At 42.4% G+C, this 21,686-nt stretch overlaps 1 protein-coding gene across 2 annotated transcripts in view; it reads left to right on the plus strand.

Moving 5' to 3' along the window:
• Positions 1-21,686, plus strand: part of slc38a3b (solute carrier family 38 member 3b) — a 108,050-nt gene that overhangs the window by 65,990 nt on the left and 20,374 nt on the right. For both annotated transcript variants that reach the window (XM_052018948.1, XM_052018949.1), the window contains exons 8-12: positions 4,159-4,241; positions 7,274-7,332; positions 8,923-9,090; positions 9,757-9,836; positions 19,577-19,677. In XM_052018948.1, coding sequence (XP_051874908.1) covers positions 4,159-4,241; positions 7,274-7,332; positions 8,923-9,090; positions 9,757-9,836; positions 19,577-19,677 — 491 coding nt within the window. The remainder of the gene's footprint in view (positions 1-4,158; positions 4,242-7,273; positions 7,333-8,922; positions 9,091-9,756; positions 9,837-19,576; positions 19,678-21,686) is intronic.

Genomic DNA, 21,686 nt, shown 5'->3' on the forward strand with positions numbered 1-21,686 from the left:
CTGTTGCTAAGTGTATCAGTGGTTAGGGAGCTATGGATGCCATTGAAGGATGTGTTCCAGAAGTTCTTTAGTGCTGGGAAAAATGTGTTAAATATACCGTGTTTATATGACAACACATGTTTTGCAAAAATCTATCACATATAAGGCCTAGGATGTGGTAGACAACAAATCAAGCTTTGAGCATTTAATCATCCCTTCCCATCCACCCATCACCCTCCCTTGGCATTTTCCACTGCAGTTGTAAGAGGTATAACACCCATCCCTTCACCTGCTCCCTTCCCACCATACAGGGACCTAACCAGCCCTTCCAGGTGAGGTAGGTGTTCACCTGCACCTCTTCCGACTGGTCTACTGCACTTGCGTTCGCGATGTGGCTCCTTCTGTATTGGGGAAACTCAGCATTGACTAGGTGACCATTTTGCAGAGTGCCTGTGCTCCGTCTGCAATGGGCACCTCTAGCTTCTGTTTGCTCCCTTGCTGACCTGTCAGTCCTTTGCCTTCTCCATTGCTACAGAGAAGCCAAATGCAAATTAGAATATCAACATCTTATATTCCGTTTGGGTGGTTTATAGCCCAATGGTATGAACATTGGGTTTTCAAATTTCAGGTAACTCACACCCCCAGTGTTCTTCACCCACACACACTCACTTATCTACTTAGTTTTCTTCTCCCTCTTGTTCACCTCTCCCTTTCCCCCTCCCTCACCTGGTTCCATCTGTCCATCATCCTTTTCCCCACTGGGCTCTGCCTACCACCTACCAGCCTCTATCCCACCCACTTCCACTGTCTGGTTCCATCTTCCCATTATCCCCTCCCCATCTGGTTCCACCCATCACTTGCCAGACTCTGCAGGTTCTCGAACTGAAACACCTTTTGCCTCCGCAGGTACTGCTTGACCAGCTGAGTTCCTCCAGCGTTCTATTCCAGATTCTGGCATCTGCATTCTCTTCTGTCTTCCTGCCCGTTTAATGCCTAGGGTCCTTTCTTCTGCTCTGTTCACCATTGCAGGATGATCAGAGGAACACAAGTGGGGTTGTGTCTCCTAACTGCAGCTCTTGCATTAGGGTGTCACAGTGGACAGGGTCTGGTGGGGAGTTGTATACAACGGGAGGAGCATCATAGTGGGAGACCCGAACCGTGAGAGTCAGGTTCGGGCATCAGATGGGGGTTGCAATCTGATATTTTCTCATGACACAGATGGAGTCCATTTAGCCCATCGAGTCTATGCCAGCTCTCAGAACAATCCCATCCGTCCCATTCCCCCACTTGCTTCTCTGTAACCTATTCTCTCACGTGCCCATTAACTACCCCCAATCTTCTGCACGAGAAGTAACTTACTGTGTAGCGGTTAGCGTAACGCTTTACAGCGCCAGCGACCCGGGTTCAATTCCCGCCACTGTCTGTAAGGAGTTTGTACGTTCTCCCCGTGTCTGCGTGGGTTTCCTCCAGGTGCTCTGGTTTCCTCCCACATTCCAAAGACGTACGGGTTAGGTAGTTGTGGGCATGCTATGTTGGTGCCGGAAGAGTGGCGACACTTGCGGGCTACCCCCAGAACACTCTACACAAAAGACTCATTTCACTGTGTGTTTCGATGTACATGTGACTAAGAAAGAAATCTTATCTTACTAACCAGCACATCCCTTAGAGAAAAGTAGAGCATCCTAAGGAAACCTGTGCAGCCACAGGGAGAATGCGCAAGCTCTATATATTAGGTCAAGATTGAACACGGGTCACTGGAGCTGTGTGGCGGCAGCACTAATGCTGTGCCCCTGTGCTACCCACACACCGTGCCACTCAAATGCTGGGGTTGTGTCAAGGTCATATTCAGTTTGGTGGTGGGGTGAGTGGTGTGGGGTTGGAACTGATTGATGTTGAGATGAAGGCGGTGAGGTGCCGGAGAAGGGCCACATCAAAGGGGTGGGGTGTTTACTTCTCTCTCAGTGAAGTTTCAGTGCCGTTTCAACACAGAGTTCATTCACACTCTGTCCCTGGAAGAATCACTCCTCTCTTGGGCTCTTCCCAGTGCTGCTGAATTGAGTTTGCCAACATTTTGTCACTGAGTCAGGAGCTCATGGTTGGATCTCCCGTCCTGGAACTGCAGGTGTAATCTAAGCAGTGGACGAGAAGTTAAAGCAAGTGTGTGTCCGTCCCTGCAGTTCTGGTACTGGTACACGTTAAGCATCCGCAAACAACACTAGCAGGAAATAGATTAACCACTGAAATGGCCACAGTGTCTCCATTTTTCCTTACAGCGTAGAAGGAGACTATTTCAGCTCCTCGAGTCCATACTGGCTCCCCATTAATTTTCCCTCTAATCAATTCTCCCCACATTCCCATAAATTCTGCTCGGATCCTACACTCACCCACACACTGGAGGCAATCTGCAGTGGCGAATTATCCCATCTTTGGGATGTGGGAGAAAACTGGAGCAGGCAAGGAAAACCCTTGAAGTTGCAGGGAGAAAATGCAAACTCAACAATGACGGAACTCAGGGTCAGAACTGAAGCGGGGTCACTGAAACTGTGAGGAAGTAGCTCTGCCAACTGTGCCACAGTGCCAGTATTTGCAAGTAATTCATTGATAATGAAGTTCTCTGTGACGTTTCAATAAGATGTTACATAAAAGGGATGAATTCTTTCTTTTCCTGAGTAATGGCCTTGTGACAAATGAGAACGACTATTGTGTTCCACTGTTTTCAATTTACAAGTGTTAAAGAGCCAATTATAGCTTTTCACTAAGGATCAATGTACCAGGCCTCAGCAGAACAAGCTCAGCAGTCCTGATGCAGGGCCTTGACCCGAAACATCGATCTAGCCCTGATGCAGGGTTTCGATCCAAAATACCGACTATCCCTTTGCCTCCACAGATGCTATTTGACCCACTGAGTTCCTCCAGCAGTCTGTTTTAAGCCCAGACCTAAACCTTGTGTGAAAGCAGTAAACCAGCAGTTCTGTTACCAATTGCTTTTCATATCCTAGTCACTAGAGTACTTCCTGGAATACAGAACAAACAGCCATTGCAGCCAAAGGCTGACTACAGACGACTGTGTCTTCTGACAAGCACTGCATAAATGTCTTGAAAGTTACTCACCTCTTGGCAAGCAGATCTGCTTTTTAACCAGAACATGCCCAGAATAACATTTTGTTACCCCTCAAAAGAAATATTTTTGTTTGTTACTAAAGCACAAAGTTCTGCTCATAGCAATCAAATCAGTCATAAGATAGTTTTGAATAAGTGATTTTCATTTAATCCTTGTTTTTTAGTAAAAGTAACACTTGGAATGGGAAGCAAGCTTGGATTTATGGGACAGCTTTCATGACATTCCAAAGCACTTAACAACCAATGAAGTACTTTTGAAGTGTAGTCACTGTTGTAATGTAGGAAGTAATTTGTACAGAGCAACCTTCCTCAAACAGCAACCTGTTAATGGACCAGTTAATTGTTTTAGTGATATTGGTTGAAGGAGAAATATTGGCCATGACATTGCCCTTCCAACAGCACTGTGGGATCATTTAATAAGAACAGTTAAGGTTGCAGTGGTGTGCATTTTGCTAACAGAGCACGGTGAAGCCTTCAGTCAGATGATGAAACCATTTGTGAGACTCTCAAAACCTCTTTCTGATCTGAGAAACACATGAACAATAGGTTAACATCCAGGAGCAACCTTGTTTCTGCTTCAATTAACCTTCTGGCTGGACCCTGCTCAGAGCAGGAAGATATTTAAATCGGGGTCCTGTTTAGGGATCCCAATTGCAATTTCCAAGGATTAATGAGCAAAGCATACTCCCGTTTCTCTAGCCATCGAGAGATGGGCAGAGAGCAGCGTAAAAGTAAGGAATAAATCAGAAAATGGATGGTTTGATGCAGGTTAAAAACCTCATGCTGCAAATATGAAGTCTGAACTTTCTGAAATGTTTTCCAAGGCTTTCTCATCATTGGTAGCTTGAGTCCTAATGAAGTGTTACTGCACCAAGTAATGATTGATCTTGTCCATTTTTGCATTGTTTTTACAGTATCGTTGTAGGATTATGTTCAGTATTTTCAGATCCCCAGCACCTGAGTTTTAATTTAGATTGCATTTGTCTCATAATTTGTGATATTAATTTCTCTTTGGTGTATCCGTGTAAACATCCATTTTAATTCTATTCTCTGTTTCAGTGAATGGTACCTGAATGGAAACTACCTGGTGATCATGGCAACAGCCACAGTTGTGTTGCCTCTGGCCTTAATGAAACAGCTCGGTTAGTTTTGGTAACGTTGTGATATTTCTGTGAAAGAGTGCAAGAACATTGGCTTCCATTGACATTGATTAACGTATCACATTGTGATGTTAGAGGAGATAAGAAATGCTCCAATTTTTACAATATTAGAGTTTAGGAACTAGGCAATATCCCAGTGATGTTCCTGCCATTTGTAGAACTTGGAATGAAATATCTTAAAGCACGTAACTGAAGACAAAAGACACTCTAGGACAAAGATCAGAAGAGAGGTGCTGCTCTCTCTGGCAATGGTTTCTGGAGCAAGTAGACCCAATCCACTCATTAGCAAGTGAAAAGTGGCAGAAGAGCACAAAGTGGTCATGTAAACGGTGGGATCTCTTCTTCCCAGTCCTCTTCATTTAGCTGAATAACTTGCCTCAGTACAGGACAAGGTGGTCCAAGACCAAATATTCAATCACATGAGCAAAGCCTGAGTGTAAGCACTGTCTGAGGCACTTGGAATATATATACCTTTGCAGTGCAATACACCAGATGCATGTTGAAGTCCTGGGACTATGACCATTGTGCACTGCATTGATTGTACCCCTCCACCCTCCTCCATCCTGCTGTTGTTTAAATCAAGACATCTGCTAAAATAACTGAGAACATCAAGAATTCCATTGATTTGCATGGAAGGTTCGACACAGCAACCAAGCATTCATCACTGGGGCTCTGCTAACCATAGTTCATTTCACCTGATAAGCACACCCTTTTATTCTTCTCTCCAATTTGCTCTTAAATGCTTCTGTGCTATCTGCCTCAACTATTCTTTGTAGTCCCGAGGTTCTAATTCTAACTCCCTAGGTAAAGATATTTCTCTTAATTGGGATTATAAGTAAATATCATATTTTTATGGTCCTGACTTACAAACAAAAACATTTTCTTGTGTACTTGGCATATGCCTTCACAATTTTAAAGACCCCTGTTAAGCTATTGCTCTTTAATAGAGAAGAGGTTCCCAGCCTGTTGATTCTTTCCTAAAAGTTATAAACAGGACTGGTAATCCCATGTAGAACAAATTGGATCCTGCTGTCATTATACAGGTATTGCTGTAAGTCATATGGAAACCAACAGCGATTGTCCTAAATGAAATCAGAAACAACTTCACGACCACCTTCTTGTCAGGAACTTATCATAAACCTGTGAGCTACCAAGTTGTTGAGTAAGCACCAGATACAACAGAGGACCAGCTGTCCCTCCACCACCTCCCTTCCCCCAACACCCATACACAACAAATATCATTCTCAAAATGTTCGTGAAAAGTGACATTGGCTGCCTATTCCAAAGCATTCGCATCTAATTTGAAATAGAAATTTGTAGCCCCGGGAAGGGTAATTGCATCGCAGCGAACAGTCCAAGCTTTGTCTGTCAAAACGAATGCTTGTTAATTATTGACGTACAGTGGAGATTTCAAAGGTTGAATCAGGTTCAGCTTAAATTGCTAGTAATGAGGTGGACCAAAGAAATGGGTCACAGTATTTTTTCTCATGGGTTTCTGAAAACATTATGAAGTAATCTTTTACTTTGTGAGTTACGTTTAGTTGGCCAAATTGCGTGATGATTTTTCATCTGCAGCCAATGATGTCCACAGCATAGCTATTAGAAGACAAAACTAATGTGAACCAGGGTATTAGCAGTCATGTTTGTAGACATCTCTTTCACCCTCCAAATAAGGATGTATAATTAGTAACCAGGTTTGTAGAGTCATAAAGAAATACTGTACAAAAATGGGCCCTTCTGCCCAGCATCCATGCCAACCAAGATGCCCATCGAAGCTTGTCCCATTTAGCCTGAATTTGGCCCATATCCCTCTAAACTTTTCCTATCCATGTACCTGTCCAACTGTCTTCTAAATGTTGTTTTGTACCTGCCTCAACCACTTCCTCTGGCAGCTCGTTCCATATAGAAGCACCACCCCCTGGATGGAAAAAAATTGCCCCTCAAGTCCCTTTTAAATCTTTCTGCTCTCACCTTAAACCTATGCCCTCTAGTTTTTGATTTCCTTTCACTGGGAAAAAGACTGTGTGCATTCACCCTATCTGTGCTCCTCATGTTTTTATACACCTCTTTAAGTTTACCCCTCAGTGTCCTACTCCAAGGAATAAAGTCCTAGCCTGCCCAACCCTCCCTATAACTTAGGTCCTTGAGTCCTGACGACATTCTCGACTTGCTTCTTAACTTCCCCTCCAGCTACAAGAATGCAACTCGCAATGTGGTAGGCCAGTGCTACAGATGTCCAATACCAGTAACTGGTGAAGCAAATAATCTAAAGGAATTTCCTGTTCTAATTTATTCTTTTCCAAGGCTTCAGTAGTGTGGGATTCCTTCCCTCCTTCCATCATCCCTTTCTCCTCTAGTCTGTGAAGACTTGAGGCCTGAAGTTGGTGCATCTTGGCAACTTTGCAGTCACTGTTCACAAACATTTTCAAAAAGGTTGCTGAAGTGGGTTTGGGACTGGAATCATGGGCAGGGGGAAACGGGTGGAACAATTACAGGACAATTTGATGCTCGGTTGCATTGTTTACTGACCTGACAATCTGGATCTGGGATTCAAAACTGAGTCAAGTCGAGAGGGAAATTGGGAATTAGTTTCACACTGTTAAATGGGGAGGTATCTGCAGATTGATGAATGCAACTTCCATGTTCCTTGGTTTTAAGTTTTAAAGTGCCTGATAGAAACGTGACCACTGGGACTTTCCTCTTCGTGATTTGCCTCAGGGCTTGAAAGGACAATGCTGAGAAATTTGGGTGAAGTTCCACATTGGGCAGAAGTAACAGAATAAAGAGTTGGCCATTGATGACTGAGATGAGGAGAGGCAGGGGCTACTGAGAGGGGTACTTAACTGCATAAAATCTGACTGGTTCACCTGACAAGATTCCCCAATAGAATGAATGCTTCAGCCAGTATTGCAGTTCCAATCCTTCAACTTCAAGAGGTAAATATGACATAATTCTGTTAAGTACTTTTGCTGCATACAGCGGAGTAATACTTTCTCTCCATCTTTTAACTGTAGGTTACCTGGGCTACACCAGTGGTTTCTCCCTCAGCTGCATGGTTTTCTTTCTAATTGTGGTAAGTGTTCCAACGCCAGCAGTTTGGTAGATGGGAGTCTGGAGCTAATGGGCTGAAATTTATCTTTGGCCACTTAGAGCCGCCTATGTCCCCTCCTCATACTGGGCCCCACTGACTTCAGTGCAACCATGTGCATACAGGCAGTGACAACAGCTGAGTTTCTCTACCGAATTTAGTTCTACAAAGGATAATAAGCTCACAAAGTTGAACAAAACTTATCGATCTCACATCTTGAAGTTTGGCAGCCACCACAAGGCAAATAGTTAAGCTGTGTTGCATTTCTTCATATTTACAATTCCCTGTATCTTTAATTTGCACCACTTGCACAAACAGGATGTTACTGAAGTGGAAAAACTTTAACTCAGTCAAAATGTTTTGGTGATTTCTGAATTCCCAAGAACACGTTAAGCAATTTGTACAAAGATTGGATATAGAAAAGGGAGAACAGTGAAATCCTAGGATTCGCAGAGAAAATATTGGCTAGTTCAGGGTTTTGAACAGGGTAGAACCCTGTAGTCCAATTTCAACACAATTTTTCTCTTATTTCATGATAAACATTCATTGTCTTTGTATTAAATGTATTGGGTAGCATGGTGGCACAGCAGTTAGTGTTGCTGCCTTACAGCTCCGGAGACTCAGGGTACTGTATGTGGATCTTGGATGTTGTCTGTGTGGAGTTTGCATGTTCTGCCTGTGACTGTGTGGGTTTCTGCCAGGTGTTCCATTTTCCCCATATATCTCAAAGATAGGTTAGATAATATGCTACTGTAAATTACCCCTTACTGTAGGTAAGTAGCAAAAGAATTAAAGGGGAATTGGTGAGCCTGTGAGAGAGAATAAGCTGTAGAGCTCAGGAGTGAGGAAATGAGAGAGATAGGATTGCTCTTCTGGGAACCAGCATGGACTTCATGGTCCTGAAGGGTTCTTTTTGTCATAGGATTTAAGATTCCTTCCCCATATGTTTTAATAAATCTGCTAACAAGATTAATTTTAATCAGGTTATTTTAAAATGGCAGAATGTAATCTGGCATTGCTGGTCACACTTTAGGAAGGATGTGTGGGTCCTGGAGAAAGTGGAGAAGAAATTTACTGGGATGGTTCCTAAGATGGGGGAATTAGCTACAAGGTTAGACTGGGGAAGATGGGGCTGTTCTTCATAGGGCAAAGAAGGTTGAGAAGAAATTTGATTGTTGGAAGGGTGTGTACAAGATCATGACTTGTTCACACAGAACAAATGGGAGAGGAGCTGTTCCCATTAAAGGATGATTCAAGGACCAGTGGGTAAGATTTAAAGTGAAGGGGAAATGTGAGAAAAAATCCCTTTTATGCAGAGAATTGTAGGATTTGGAACACTGGCTGTAAAGCTGGTGGAAACAGAATTAGGAGAAAATTGGAAGGGCAATTGAGGGAAAATAACATATGGGACTACAGGGAAAGAACTGGGAATGCTTTTGAATAGACTGAAGCTGGTATGGATTTGATGGGCTGAATGGCTCTTGTGTCATCATAATTTCACGATTCTATGAACCTTCCAAGTGTTCACATGTTGATATGCCTAATGGTAATTTCAATCCATATGTGGGTTTTCAGGTGATCTACAAGAAGTTCCAGATTCCTTGCCCATTTACCAACATACATGCAAACAGCTCCATTGTGGACAACGTTAACTATGAGAATAATACTTACAACAGCAGCAGTGACATTTACAAGGACACTGAGGAGCAATGCACCCCGCAGTTATTTACTTTGAACTCTCAGGTAACAAATCAGCAGAAGCGTTGAGGGGCATATTCTACAGAGATAACAGACTGTTCCACACAAGGCCGATGTGTATGGCATTTCAGCATTTGGTTTTCAGCATATTTGAAATCCGGTTAAGAAAGGACTTTGTTGCATAAGATCTTTTTTTAATAAATGGTGTAAAAATCCCCTTTCTATTGTTTGCAGTAAGATGGAGAATATTTAGGGATGGGAATCAGAGGAATATACAATCCCTCAAATGAGAAAGAGTAACTAAGCTGGAATCCAGACTGAATCCTGTTGTTGCAGGTTTCCCACTCTCATTTTCTTCATTTATTAACTTTTAATTCTAGAGGACACTCAATTACTAAAGGACATAGCTTTAAGAGGGAGAAAATTTGAAGGAGATGTGTAGGGCAAGTTTTTTTACGCAGAGAGTGGTCGGTGCCTGGGATGGGCTGCCAGGGGTGGTGGTGGAGGCAGACACGGTAGTGTCGTTTAAGAGGCTTTTAGACAGGCGCGTGAATGTGCAGGGAATGGAGGGAAATGGATCACGGGCAGGCAGATAGGTTTAGTTTAATTTGGCATCATGGTCGGCACAGACATTGTGGGCTGAAGGGCCTGTTCTTGTGCTGTACTGTTCTATGTTCTAAGTTTTCAGTTTTCCGTCTCTCTCATTTACAGACTGCATACACCATCCCCATCTTGGCTTTTGCCTTTGTCTGTCATCCAGAGGTTCTTCCCATCTACACAGAGCTGAAAAAGTATGTATACGCATCATTTTTAGTTGGGGGTTCTTTGCTCGGGAGCTGAGCTACCAGGGGATGATGTGTCTTGAGTTCTGAAGTCATTGTAAAAGCAATAAGGCTGCTTTGTTTCCCTGCTTTACAACATATATACTCAGATGAGACTTTGTATTTCAATGATAGCCGTGTGTTTCTCAAGCTCAAATCTCCAGTTGACAAAGAGGTTTTGTAGACAAAGAGGCTTGGGAGTGAGGAGTTTCTTCAGTCCCTGGACAGGGATTGCTATTGGAACTCATATAGTCATTGGAATTGGTTTATAATTGTCACTTGTACCGAGGTCCAGTGGAAAAACTTGTCTTGCGTCCTGTTCATACAGATCAATTCATTACACAGTGCATTAAGGTGGTACAGGGTAAAACAATACAGAATGCAGAATAAAGTGTAACAGCTAGAGAGAAAGTGCAGTGCAGGTAGACAATAAGGTGCAAGGTCATAACGAGTTAGATTGTGAGGTCAAGAGTCCACCTTATTGTACTAGGGAACCATTCAATAGTCTTATAACAGCAGGATAGAAGCTGGTGGTATGTGCTTTCAGGCTTTTGTATCTTCTGCCTGATGGGAGAGAGGAGAAGGGAGAATGTCCAGGGTGGGTGGGGTCTTTGATTATACGGGCTGCTTTACCGAGGCAGTGAGAAATATAGACAGAGTCTATGGAAGGGAGATTGGTTTCCATGATGTGGACACAACTCAACACAACTCTCTGCAGTTTCTTGTGGTCACAGGCAGAGCAGTTGCCATAGCACGCTGTGATGCAACCGGATAGGATGCTTTCTTTGGTGCCTTAGTAAAAATTGGTGAGGGTCGACAGCGACATGCCAAATTTCTTTAGCCTCCTGAGGAAGTAGTGGTGCTGGTGAGCTTTCTTGGCCGTAGCATCTACATGGTTGGACCAGGACAGGCTATTGGTGATGTTCACTCCTAGCAACTTGAAGCTCTCAACCCTCTTAACCTCAGCATTGTTGATTTAGACAGGAGCATGTGCACAGCCCCCCTTCCTGAAGTCAATGACCAGCTGTTTTGTTTTGCTGAAAGAATGACACCATGTCACTAAGCTCTCTATCTCCTTCCTGTACTCTGACTTATCGTTATTTGAGATACGGCCCACTATGGTGGTATCATCTGCAAACTTGACATACTCGTAGACCTAACTCTGTCTGGACTCACAGAGGGCTTGCAGGATTGGGAAGCAGGAAGGAGTTGGAGCTCTGAAACGTGATGGTCAACAACCAAAAATTAGGAGACAAAAGAGGAAAGAAGGTAGAGACTGTTTTGCAGCACAGACTCTTTCAACCATTTTTCAATAACAAGGAATTGGAAAAGAATTACCTTTAATGGTCTGTTCAGAAGAATCATTAGGTATGTTATGGTGGAGATGGATAAATATTTGAAAGGTCAAGGAGTTGATGGTTATGGGGAACTGGCAGAGAAGAGAAGTTGGGACCAGCTTACATTAGCCAAGATCATATTGAATGGCAGGCAGGCTTAAGGGAGCTGGTGGCCAATTCCTGCTCCTAATTTCAGGTGTTCTTGTGAAAGGGAGTCAGAGGTGATGTACGGTTATGATGGTCGTGAGCTAAGTGTACTACTGTACCTAATAAACTTATAAATAAGCCATTCATTAATGTGACTCAGTTGTTACGGACTCAGTGAAAGTCCCTTTAAGATAGAGAGTGTGTGTGTATGTGTGTGTGGGGCGTGCTTACGTCAATAGAAGATAAAGGACGTAATGATGTTGTTGAAGAAGTAAGAAGAAGAAGAAGGAGAGAGAGAGAAGGGAGAGAGACACCAGCCTGCTTGTTTTCTCTATCGATGGATGAGAAATAATAACTGTGTTTGCCACTGAAATCCATGTATGGAAGTTGGAAGTAATCCGGTGGAGTTCACTTTGTTGCTGACCTGTAGAAGGAAACAGGTATTTGTGTGTGGACGACCACGGTTCGGATGCTTTTCGGGGTGAGGAAGTCACTACCGAGTAAACACTGAAGTGTCGTTTGGGTTCCATCGTGGAACATTTGGATTTCGTATGTACTCTCTCTATGTTTTTCTACATCTACATCTTATCTTCAGACAACGGTGGTTGTTGAAGAAGCCCTTGCTCATGTTTCACCTTATGGCTTGCGGAACTGAACTTTAAGAACCATTCCGGAACTAGGAGTTTTGGACTTTGTCACACACACACACGAAGAGTTTAGTTTTGGGGTTAACGTTCGAGGTTTAACATTTTTGAATTCTAACATACTAACATTTTTACTTTTATTTTACGTATTATCATAAGTAGTGATTAATAAAATAGTTTTTAACACTGAATCATGCACAGTGTGTTTCTTTTGTTGCTGGTTTGTGACAAAATTGGGGGCTCGTCCGGGATCGTTCCTAAGGTTAACGAGATTTGTCCGGGATCCAATCCAAATTCTTTTTAATTGGCTTGTGTGTGTGGAAACCAGCAGCAATGGATATTAAGGCATTTTTGGAGTCACCAACCCAAAAAGGATTGGAGGTGGCGAAAAAAGATGATTTGATAAAGATTGCTACAAGGTTAAACCTTACAGAAGTAAAGCAGTCTATGAGAAAGGCAGATATTCAGAGACTGATAGCTGGCCATTATGTGGAAAAGAAGGTGTTTGAGAAGGAAGTGTTAAAACAGTTTCCTGGCAGTGAAATAGCAATTTCTGAGGCACAGGTGCAGCTGGCAAAGATAGAAGCTGAACGAGAGCAAACCCAGTTAAAGATAGAGGCTGAACGAGAGCAAAATAAATTAGAAGCTGAACGAGAACAAAAGAAATTAGAGGCTGAACGAGAACAAACCCAGTTAAAGATAGAGGCTGAACGAGAACAAAAGAAATTAGAAGCTGAACGAGAGCAAAAGAGATTAGAGGCCGAGCGAGAGAAATTAGAGGCCGAACAAAAGAAATTAGAGACTGAACAAAAGCTAACTCAGATGAAGATAGAGGCTGATCTAGCAATGAAGCAGATGGAATTGAAGAGGATGGAGCTGGATAGTGAGGAAAAGGAGAAACAGAGGCAGCATGAGTTACAAATGAAGCGTAGGAGTTCGGAATCTGATTCTGATGATGGTTTTTCAGCCAGCAGGGAGGTTCAATTAGTCCCTCCGTTTGAAGAAGATCAGGTTGATCAGTATTTCCAACATTTTGAAAAGGTTGCTGTGAGTTCAAACTGGCCAAGGAAAGGATGGGCTCTTATGGTACAGAGTGTGATTAAAGGTAAAGCTCAAAAAGCTTATTCTGCTTTGTCTGTTGAGGATGCAGCTGATTATACCAAGGTAAAACAAGCTATTTTGAAGGCCTATGAATTGGTCCCTGAGGCTTATAGACAAAAATTCAGAGACTTGAGGAAATCTGCAGATCAGACTTATATGGAATTTGCCAATGGAAAGAGAATATGTTTTGAACGATGGTGCCTGGCTAAAAATGTAGATGGGGATTATGATAAATTGACAGAATTGATACTGGTGGAAGACTTTAAAAGATGTGTTCCAGCTGAATTAACAACATATTTAAATGAAAAGGCAGTGGAAACTTTACAAGAAACTGCTAGGTTGGCAGATGATTATGCTTTAACCCATAAATCCAAATGGGGACAACCTAAAACCTTTCAAAAGAGTTACAAAGACAATCCAGGTAAACCAGAGATTAAATTGGGAGGTAATCAAAAAGGAAAAGATGAAAAGAAGCCAGGGCTGGAGAAACCTGTTGAGCGTACTTGTTATTACTGTAGGAAACCTGGCCACGTGATATCTAATTGTGCCCTTTTGAAGAAAAAGAAGGAAGCTGGGCCCAATGCTTGCTTTCAGGCAATTAAAAATCAAAAAGGTTTAGGAGATGCTGTTAAAGACCAGTCCTTGCAAGAGGGAAAAGCGGAAAAGTTGGAGGAGGTGAGAAAGGAATTCCGTTCTTATGTATCAGAGGGTTTTGTTTCACTGAATGATGAGTCACCCCAGGTGCCAGTGAAAATTCTTAGAGATACTGGGGCTAGTCAATCTCTCTTGCTGGACAGTGTTTTAAATTTTGGTGAAGAAAGTGACACTGGTGAAGTAAATCTAGTACGAGGCGTTACAGGTGAGACCATGTCTGTCCCTTTTCACAGGGTGATTTTAAAGTCAAAGTTCGTAGAAGGACCAGTTGAGATAGGGATAAGACCTAGTTTGCCAGTGGAAGGAGTTTCTTTGTTATTGGGAAATGACCTTGCAGATGGAGAAAGTGATCCTGTGGTACGGTTAACAACCAAACCAAGGATTGATGAGTCTGAGGATGATCCAGATGTTTACCCATCATGTGCGGTGACTCGAGCTAGAGCTAGAGAATTAGCCAAGACAGACAGTCCGGTGCAGTCTGATGTAGTTCCTTGTGACAGTCCTAAACAGGAAGAAAATTATGATGCCTTATCTGAGACTTTTCTGTCTTCATTGGAGGATCAACATCCTTATAGTGAGCCTGAATTTAAAGATTTGTCTTTGTCGAGGAAGGATTTTATGGTGGAACAGACAAAGGACCCTGAGTTGACAGAATTGAAAGAAAAAGCACTCTCATGTGAGGAGATTGAAAAAGTGCCAACTGGATACTATGTCAAAAATGGAGTGTTAATGAGGAAATGGAGACCTCCTCATGTTCCTGTTACTGAGGAATGGGAAGTTATTCATCAGGTTGTTGTTCCAAAAGTTTATAGGGATGAGATTTTAAACCTGGCCCATAGTATGCCTTTGGGTGGTCATTTTGGGGTGAATAAAACTGTAGGGAAGATCTTGAAACAATTCTATTGGCCTGGTTTGAGAAAAGATGTGGTGATGTTTTGTCGAACCTGCCACACATGTCAGATGGTGGGTAAACCAAATCAAAAACCCCCTGTGGCTCCATTGAAACCAATTCCTGCTTTTGGGGAGCCCTTTTCGAAGGTGATTGTGGACTGTGTTGGCCCATTACCAAAGTCTAAGACTGGAAATCAGTATTTGTTAACCATCATGTGTGCCACTTCTAGATTTCCAGAGGCAATACCCCTTAGAAATATTAAGGCCAAGACAGTGTCAAAGGCTCTTGTAAAATTTTTTACCTTGTTTGGTTTGCCAAAAGAAATCCAATCTGATCAAGGTAGTAATTTTATGTCAAAAATTTTTCAACAAATAGTCTATGAGCTGGGAGCAAAGCAGATTGTATCATCTGCATATCACCCAGAATCTCAAGGAGCTCTGGAGAGATTTCATTCTACTCTCAAAAATATGCTGAAGACTTATTGCTTTGAAAACACCAAGGATTGGGACGAAGGTATCCATTTACTTTTGTTTGCCGTTAGAGAATCGATCCAGGAGTCAATAGGATTTAGTCCGTTTGAGCTTGTGTTTGGACATAGGGTGAGAGGACCTTTGGAGTTGTTAAGAGAGCAGTGGGTTAATGAGGAAGTTCACTTGAGTCTGTTGGACTATGTCCAAAAATTTAAAACTCGGTTGGAGAGAGTCTGCCAGCTAGCGAGAGAGAATTTGAAAACAAGCCAGATAAGAATGAAGACATATTTTGGTAGACGTGCTCGGCCTAGGACATTCGCAGTGGGGCAAAAGGTGTTGGTATTTTTCCCTAGCCAAAATAATCCCTTGCAATCTCGTTTTTCTGGACCCTATGTTATTGAATCTCGAGTGACTGATCTAACATATATAATCAAAACACCAGATAGACGCAAGAAAACACAACTCTGTCATGTAAACATGCTAAAACCTTATTATGAGAGGGATTCAGTTGTGGCCTTGGTGGATGGTGTAAAGGTTGTTTCTAGAATGCCTGATGTTGATGTTGAGGAAGGCCAATTTAGACCAAATATTGTTCCATCGAAACTAAAAAACCAAAATATCATGGAGAACCTTGAAACGAAGTTGGACCATTTACAAGTTTCACAAAAACAACAGATGAGAGAATTAATTTTAAAATTTAAAAATCTGTTCCCAGATGTTCCAAACAGAACATCGATAATTACCCATGATGTTGATGTTGGGGATGCAAAACCAATCAAACAACACCCATATCGAATGAATGTGGAAAAAAGTAAACTTGTTGATCAGGAAATAAAATACATGTTGGAAAATGATATTATTAGACATTCTACTTCAAATTGGAGTTCGCCCTGTATTATTGTACCTAAACCTGATGGAACTGTTAGATTTTGCACAGATTACAGGAAAGTGAATGCTGTAACAAAGTCAGATGCTTACCCTATTCCTAGGGTGGATGATTGCATAGACAGAGTGGGAAAGGCAAAATTTCTTACAAAGATTGACCTATTAAAAGGGTACTGGTGTGTTCCATTAACAGATAGAGGACGAGAGATTTCAGCCTTTATAACCCCTTCTGGATTGTATGAATACAATGTTTTGCCATTTGGAATGAAAAATGCTCCGGCAACATTTCAAAGAATGATTAATTCAGTGATTCATGGGTTAAAACATACAGATGCCTACATTGACGACTTAGTGACTGGGAATGATACATGGGAGGATCACATCTCTGCGTTAGAAAGGTTGTTTGAAAGACTTTCCAAGGCTAACCTTACAGTTAACTTGGCTAAAAGTGAATTTGGCCATGCCACTGTAACGTATCTTGGTTATGTTGTAGGTCAAGGCAAGCAATCTCCTGTTCAGGCAAAAGTTCAAGCAATATCTGAGTTCCCTATTCCCACAGGTACGAGGACTGTTAGAAGATTTTTGGGAATGGTTGGATATTATCGAAAATTTTGTAAAAACTTTGCTGATATTGCTCTTCCCCTAACTAATCTTCTGAAGAAGGGAGTAAAGTTTGTTTGGACAGATTCTTGTCAAGAAGCATTTGAGAAACTGAAAGCCATTTTATGCTACCATCCTGTGCTCAAAACACCTGACTTTGAAAAGCCATTTTCATTAGCAGTAGATGCCAGTGATGAAGCTGCAGGTGCTGTGTTGTTGCAGAAGGGTGACCTTGATGATATTGACCATCCTGTAGCTTACTTTTCAAAGAAATTTAATGAGCATCAAAAGAATTATTCCACCATAGAGAAAGAATTACTGTCGCTTGTTTTAGCCTTGCAACATTTCAGTGTATATGTTTGCACCGCTCAGAAACCATTGACTGTGTATACCGATCATAACCCATTGGTGTTTCTGAGCCGAGTCAAAAACAAGAACAGAAGGCTGTTAAACTGGAGTTTAATTTTGCAAGAGTTTGATCTCATGATAACTCACATTAAAGGCAAAGATAATGTGATTGCTGATTGTCTTTCCCGATGTTAAATGGGAAACATGTATCTGTACTAATCTGATAGTCTGTAGTTGTGTAGCATGATAATTATTAACATTACTAACTATGCGCGGTTAAAATTTTCTTGGGAAAATTTTTTTTAGGTGGGAGGTGTTACGGACTCAGTGAAAGTCCCTTTAAGATAGAGAGTGTGTGTGTATGTGTGTGTGGGGCGTGCTTACGTCAATAGAAGATAAAGGACGTAATGACGTTGTTGAAGAAGTAAGAAGAAGAAGAAGGAGAGAGAGAGAAGGGAGAGAGACACCAGCCTGCTTGTTTTCTCTATCGATGGATGAGAAATAATAACTGTGTTTGCCACTGAAATCCATGTATGGAAGTTGGAAGTAATCCGGTGGAGTTCACTTTGTTGCTGACCTGTAGAAGGAAACAGGTATTTGTGTGTGGACGACCACGGTTCGGATGCTTTTCGGGGTGAGGAAGTCACTACCGAGTAAACACTGAAGTGTCGTTTGGGTTCCATCGTGGAACATTTGGATTTCGTATGTACTCTCTCTATGTTTTTCTACATCTACATCTTATCTTCAGACAACGGTGGTTGTTGAAGAAGCCCTTACTAATGTTTCACCTTATGGCTTGCGGAACTGAACTTTAAGAACCATTCCGGAACTGGGAGTTTTGGACTTTGTCACACACACACACGAAGAGTTTAGTTTTGGGGTTAACGTTCGAGGTTTAACATTTTTGAATTCTAACATACTAACATTTTTACTTTTATTTTACGTATTATCATAAGTAGTGATTAATAAAATAGTTTTTAACACTGAATCATGCACAGTGTGTTTCTTTTGTTGCTGGTTTGTGACACAGTAATTAATTTTTTTAAAAATCCCCCAATCACTGTTTTGAAAATATTTAAATCCCTTTTTCAATGGCCTGACACCAGAAGAGGCATAATGCTATCACAAAAACAATGGCTGGCAGGGAAGGAGTTTTGAAACAAAATCCTATGCAGGCTGTAAGACTATTAAAGAGAAACTACAGTATGCTAACATTAGCAAGCTATAAGTACTAAAGGAATACTTAAAAGGCATTTTTAAGTGAAGTATTTTGTTTTAATTTCAGGGTGTATTTTGTTTTAATTTCATAGCATTACATAAAGCTATGTTGAATTAAGTGGTTTGGGCAGAAATTTCCATTTCGCACATTCAGCATCCTGTGATTTGAAGCAGCCTGTGTGCTTATCTCATTTTCCAAGCCAAGCCCAGTCCATCTCCGAAGTGGTTGGGACTCTGCGCATGAGTAAGACATGAGTTTTTCCCAGGGCAACAATGGCTAACATGAGGGGGCATAATTTTAAGGTGATTGGAGGAAGATATAAGGGGGATGTCAGGGGTAAGTTTTTTACACAGAGAGTGGTGGGTTCGTGGAACGCACTGCCGGCAGAGGTTGTGGGGGCAGATACATTAGGGACATTTAAGAGACTCTTAGATAGCCACATGAATGATAGAGAAATGGAGGGCTATGTGGGAGGGAAGGGTTGATAGATGTTAGAGCAGGATAAAATGTCGGCACAACATTGTGGGCTGAAGGGCCTGTACTGTGCTGTAATGTTCTATGTTCTATATATACCTAATTCAGATTACTTTTGTAACATCACTGTAAGTTGACATTGTCATTGAGCATTATCAGAGAGTTATGGAATCATTGCAGCACACAAGGAAGCCACTTAGCCTTTCGAGTCCATGCCAGCTCTCTGTAGTGCAGTCTAGGGGGTGCAACCCCTTCCTTTCATCTCCATAGTCTGTATGTTTAATTCCCTCATAGCCGATCCAATTTCTTTTATGAAATTATTGATGGCCTCCTCTTCCACCATCCTCGCAGAAAGTGACCTCACAGTTATTAGCACTTGTGCATAAAAAATGTGAAAGAGAATGTTTTATGCAGCATAAAAATGTTCTTCCCTGTAAGAGGGAAGAACATTTCTTTATAGGGAAAAATTTTCTCTATAATTCCAGCCCAAAACTTAAAACTGTATCCTCTGGTTCCTTATCTAATGGAAACTTTTTCTATGTCTACTTTATCTAACCTTCTTCATCTTAGTCTTAATTTTTTTAGGACTTAATTATCTTAGTCTTAATTTTGTACACCTCTATTTAATTAACCTCCTTTGCTTCAAAGAGAAAACACCAGCTTCTCCAACCTAACCAAGCAAAAGAAAATCCCTCAATGGTGTAACCTCCTCTGTGCCCTCTCGAGGACCCTCACTTCCATCTTATTGTGTGATTTAAGTATTGGGAAACAAGGTGGTTAGACCACTTACCTACAAATGTGGTATCTCTGGCAGACCTGGATTTATAATCACCATTCTTTAGCTTGTCTAGTGAGAGAATGTGTGGGGTTTTCTTTCTTGATAACAATTCTAGATGCTGTTTGGTGTCTTGTATCTGAAATGTACAACTTCCATTCCAGCCCATCCAAGAAAAAAATGCAGCACGTGTCTAACATCTCAATCTTGGTTATGTACCTCATGTATTTCCTCGCAGCTTTATTTGGATACCTGTCATTTTATGGTGAGTTCAAAGAATGTGCACATCTTCACCTTTGTTTTCATGAATGACAGTGGGAACAATGGAAGGACAGTTAGCATCCATAGAACCATAGAACCATACAGCACAAAACAGGCCCTTCCGTCCACCATGTTGTGCCGTCCATCAAACCACCCTCACACTACCTAACCCCTTCCTCCCACATATCCTCCCATCCCACACTCCTCCATATGCCTATCCAACAAGCTCTTGAACCTGTTCAATGTATCTGCCTCCACCACCACCCCAGGCAGTGCCTTCCATGCACCAACCACTCTCTGGGTGAAAAACCTCCCCCTGACATCTCCCCTGAACCTCCCACCCATAACCTTAAAGCCATGCCCTCTCGTCTTGAGCATTGGTGCCCTGGGAAGGAGGCGCTGACTGTCTACTCTATCTATTCCTCTCAGTATTTTATATACCTCTATCATGTCTCCTCTCATCCTCCTCCTTTCCAGTGAATAAAGCCCTAGCACCTTAAGCCTCTCCTCATATTCAATACTCTCTAAACCAGGCAGCATCCTGGTAATTCTCCTCTGCACCCTCTCCAACGCCTCCACATCCTTCCTATAATGAGGCGACCAGAACTGAACACAGTACTCTAAGTGTGGCCTAACTAGAGTTTTGTAAAGCTGCATCATCACCTCGCGGCTCTTAAGCTCAATCCCGTGATTTATGAAAGCCAACATCCCATTGGCCTTCTTAACTGCTCTTTCCACCTGTGAGGCAACTTTCAATGAACTGTGAATGTGAACCCCCAGATTTCTCTGCTCCTCCACACTGCCAAGTACCTTGCCATTCACCCAGTACTCTGCCTTGGAGTTTGTCCTTCCAAAGTGTACCACCTCACACTTCTTCGGATTGAACTCCATCTGCCACTTGTCAGCCCAGCTCTGCATCCTATCAATATGCCTCTGTAAGCTCCGACAGCCCTCCACACTATCCACAACACCGCCTATCTTAGTGTCGTCCGCAAACTCACTAACCCAGCCCTCCACCCCCTCATCTAAGTCATCTATAAATATCACAAAAAGTAGAGGTCCCAGAACCGATCCCTGCGGGACACCACTAGTCACTGCCTTCCAATCCGAGGGCACTCCTTCCACCACAACCCTCTGCTTTCTACATGCAAGCAAATTCCTAATCCACACAGCCAAGCTTCCTTGGATCCCTTGGCCTCTGACCTTCTGAAGAAGCCTACCATGAGGAACCTTATCAAACGCCTTACTAAAATCCATGTAAACCACATCCACCGCACTGCCCTCATCGATCTTCCTGGTCACCTCCTCAAAGAACTCTGTCAGGCTTGTGAGGCAAGATCTTCCCTTCACAAAGCCATGCTGGCTGTCCCTAATCAGTCCATGATTCTCAAGGTGTTCATAAATCCTATCCCTTAGAATCCTTTCTAACAGCTTACCTACCACAGACGTGAGACTCACCAGTCTATAATTCCCTGGCCTATCCCTATTACCTTTTTTGAACAAGGGGACAACATTCGCAACCCTCCAATCTCTGGCACCATCCCCATGGACAACGAGGACTCAAAGATCCTTACCAGCGGTTCAACAATCTCCTCCCTAGCCTCTCGAAGCAGCCTGGGGAAAATCCCGTCAGGCCCCAGAGATTTATCTGTCTTAATATTATTTAACAACTTCAACACATCCTCTCTCTTGATATCTACAACCTTGAGAACATTACCCCTACCAGCACTCCCTTCCGCATCATCAAGACCCCTCTCCCTGGTGAATACCGAAGAGAAATACTCATTCAGAACTTCCGCCGCCTCCAGGCAAATTCTCCCACCTTTGTCCTTAATCGGACCTACCTATACCCTAGCCATCCTTCTACCCTTCACGTACTTGAAAAAGGCCTTGGGATTTTCCTTAACCCTACTAGCCAAAGCCTTTTCATGTCCCCTTCTAGCTCTCCTCAGCCCTTTCTTAAGTTCCTTCCTTGCTACCCTATATTCCTCATGGGCCCTGTCTGAACCTTGC

Source organism: Pristis pectinata, chromosome 6 (genome assembly GCF_009764475.1).
Source record: "Pristis pectinata isolate sPriPec2 chromosome 6, sPriPec2.1.pri, whole genome shotgun sequence".
Lineage (NCBI taxonomy): Eukaryota > Metazoa > Chordata > Chondrichthyes > Rhinopristiformes > Pristidae > Pristis > Pristis pectinata.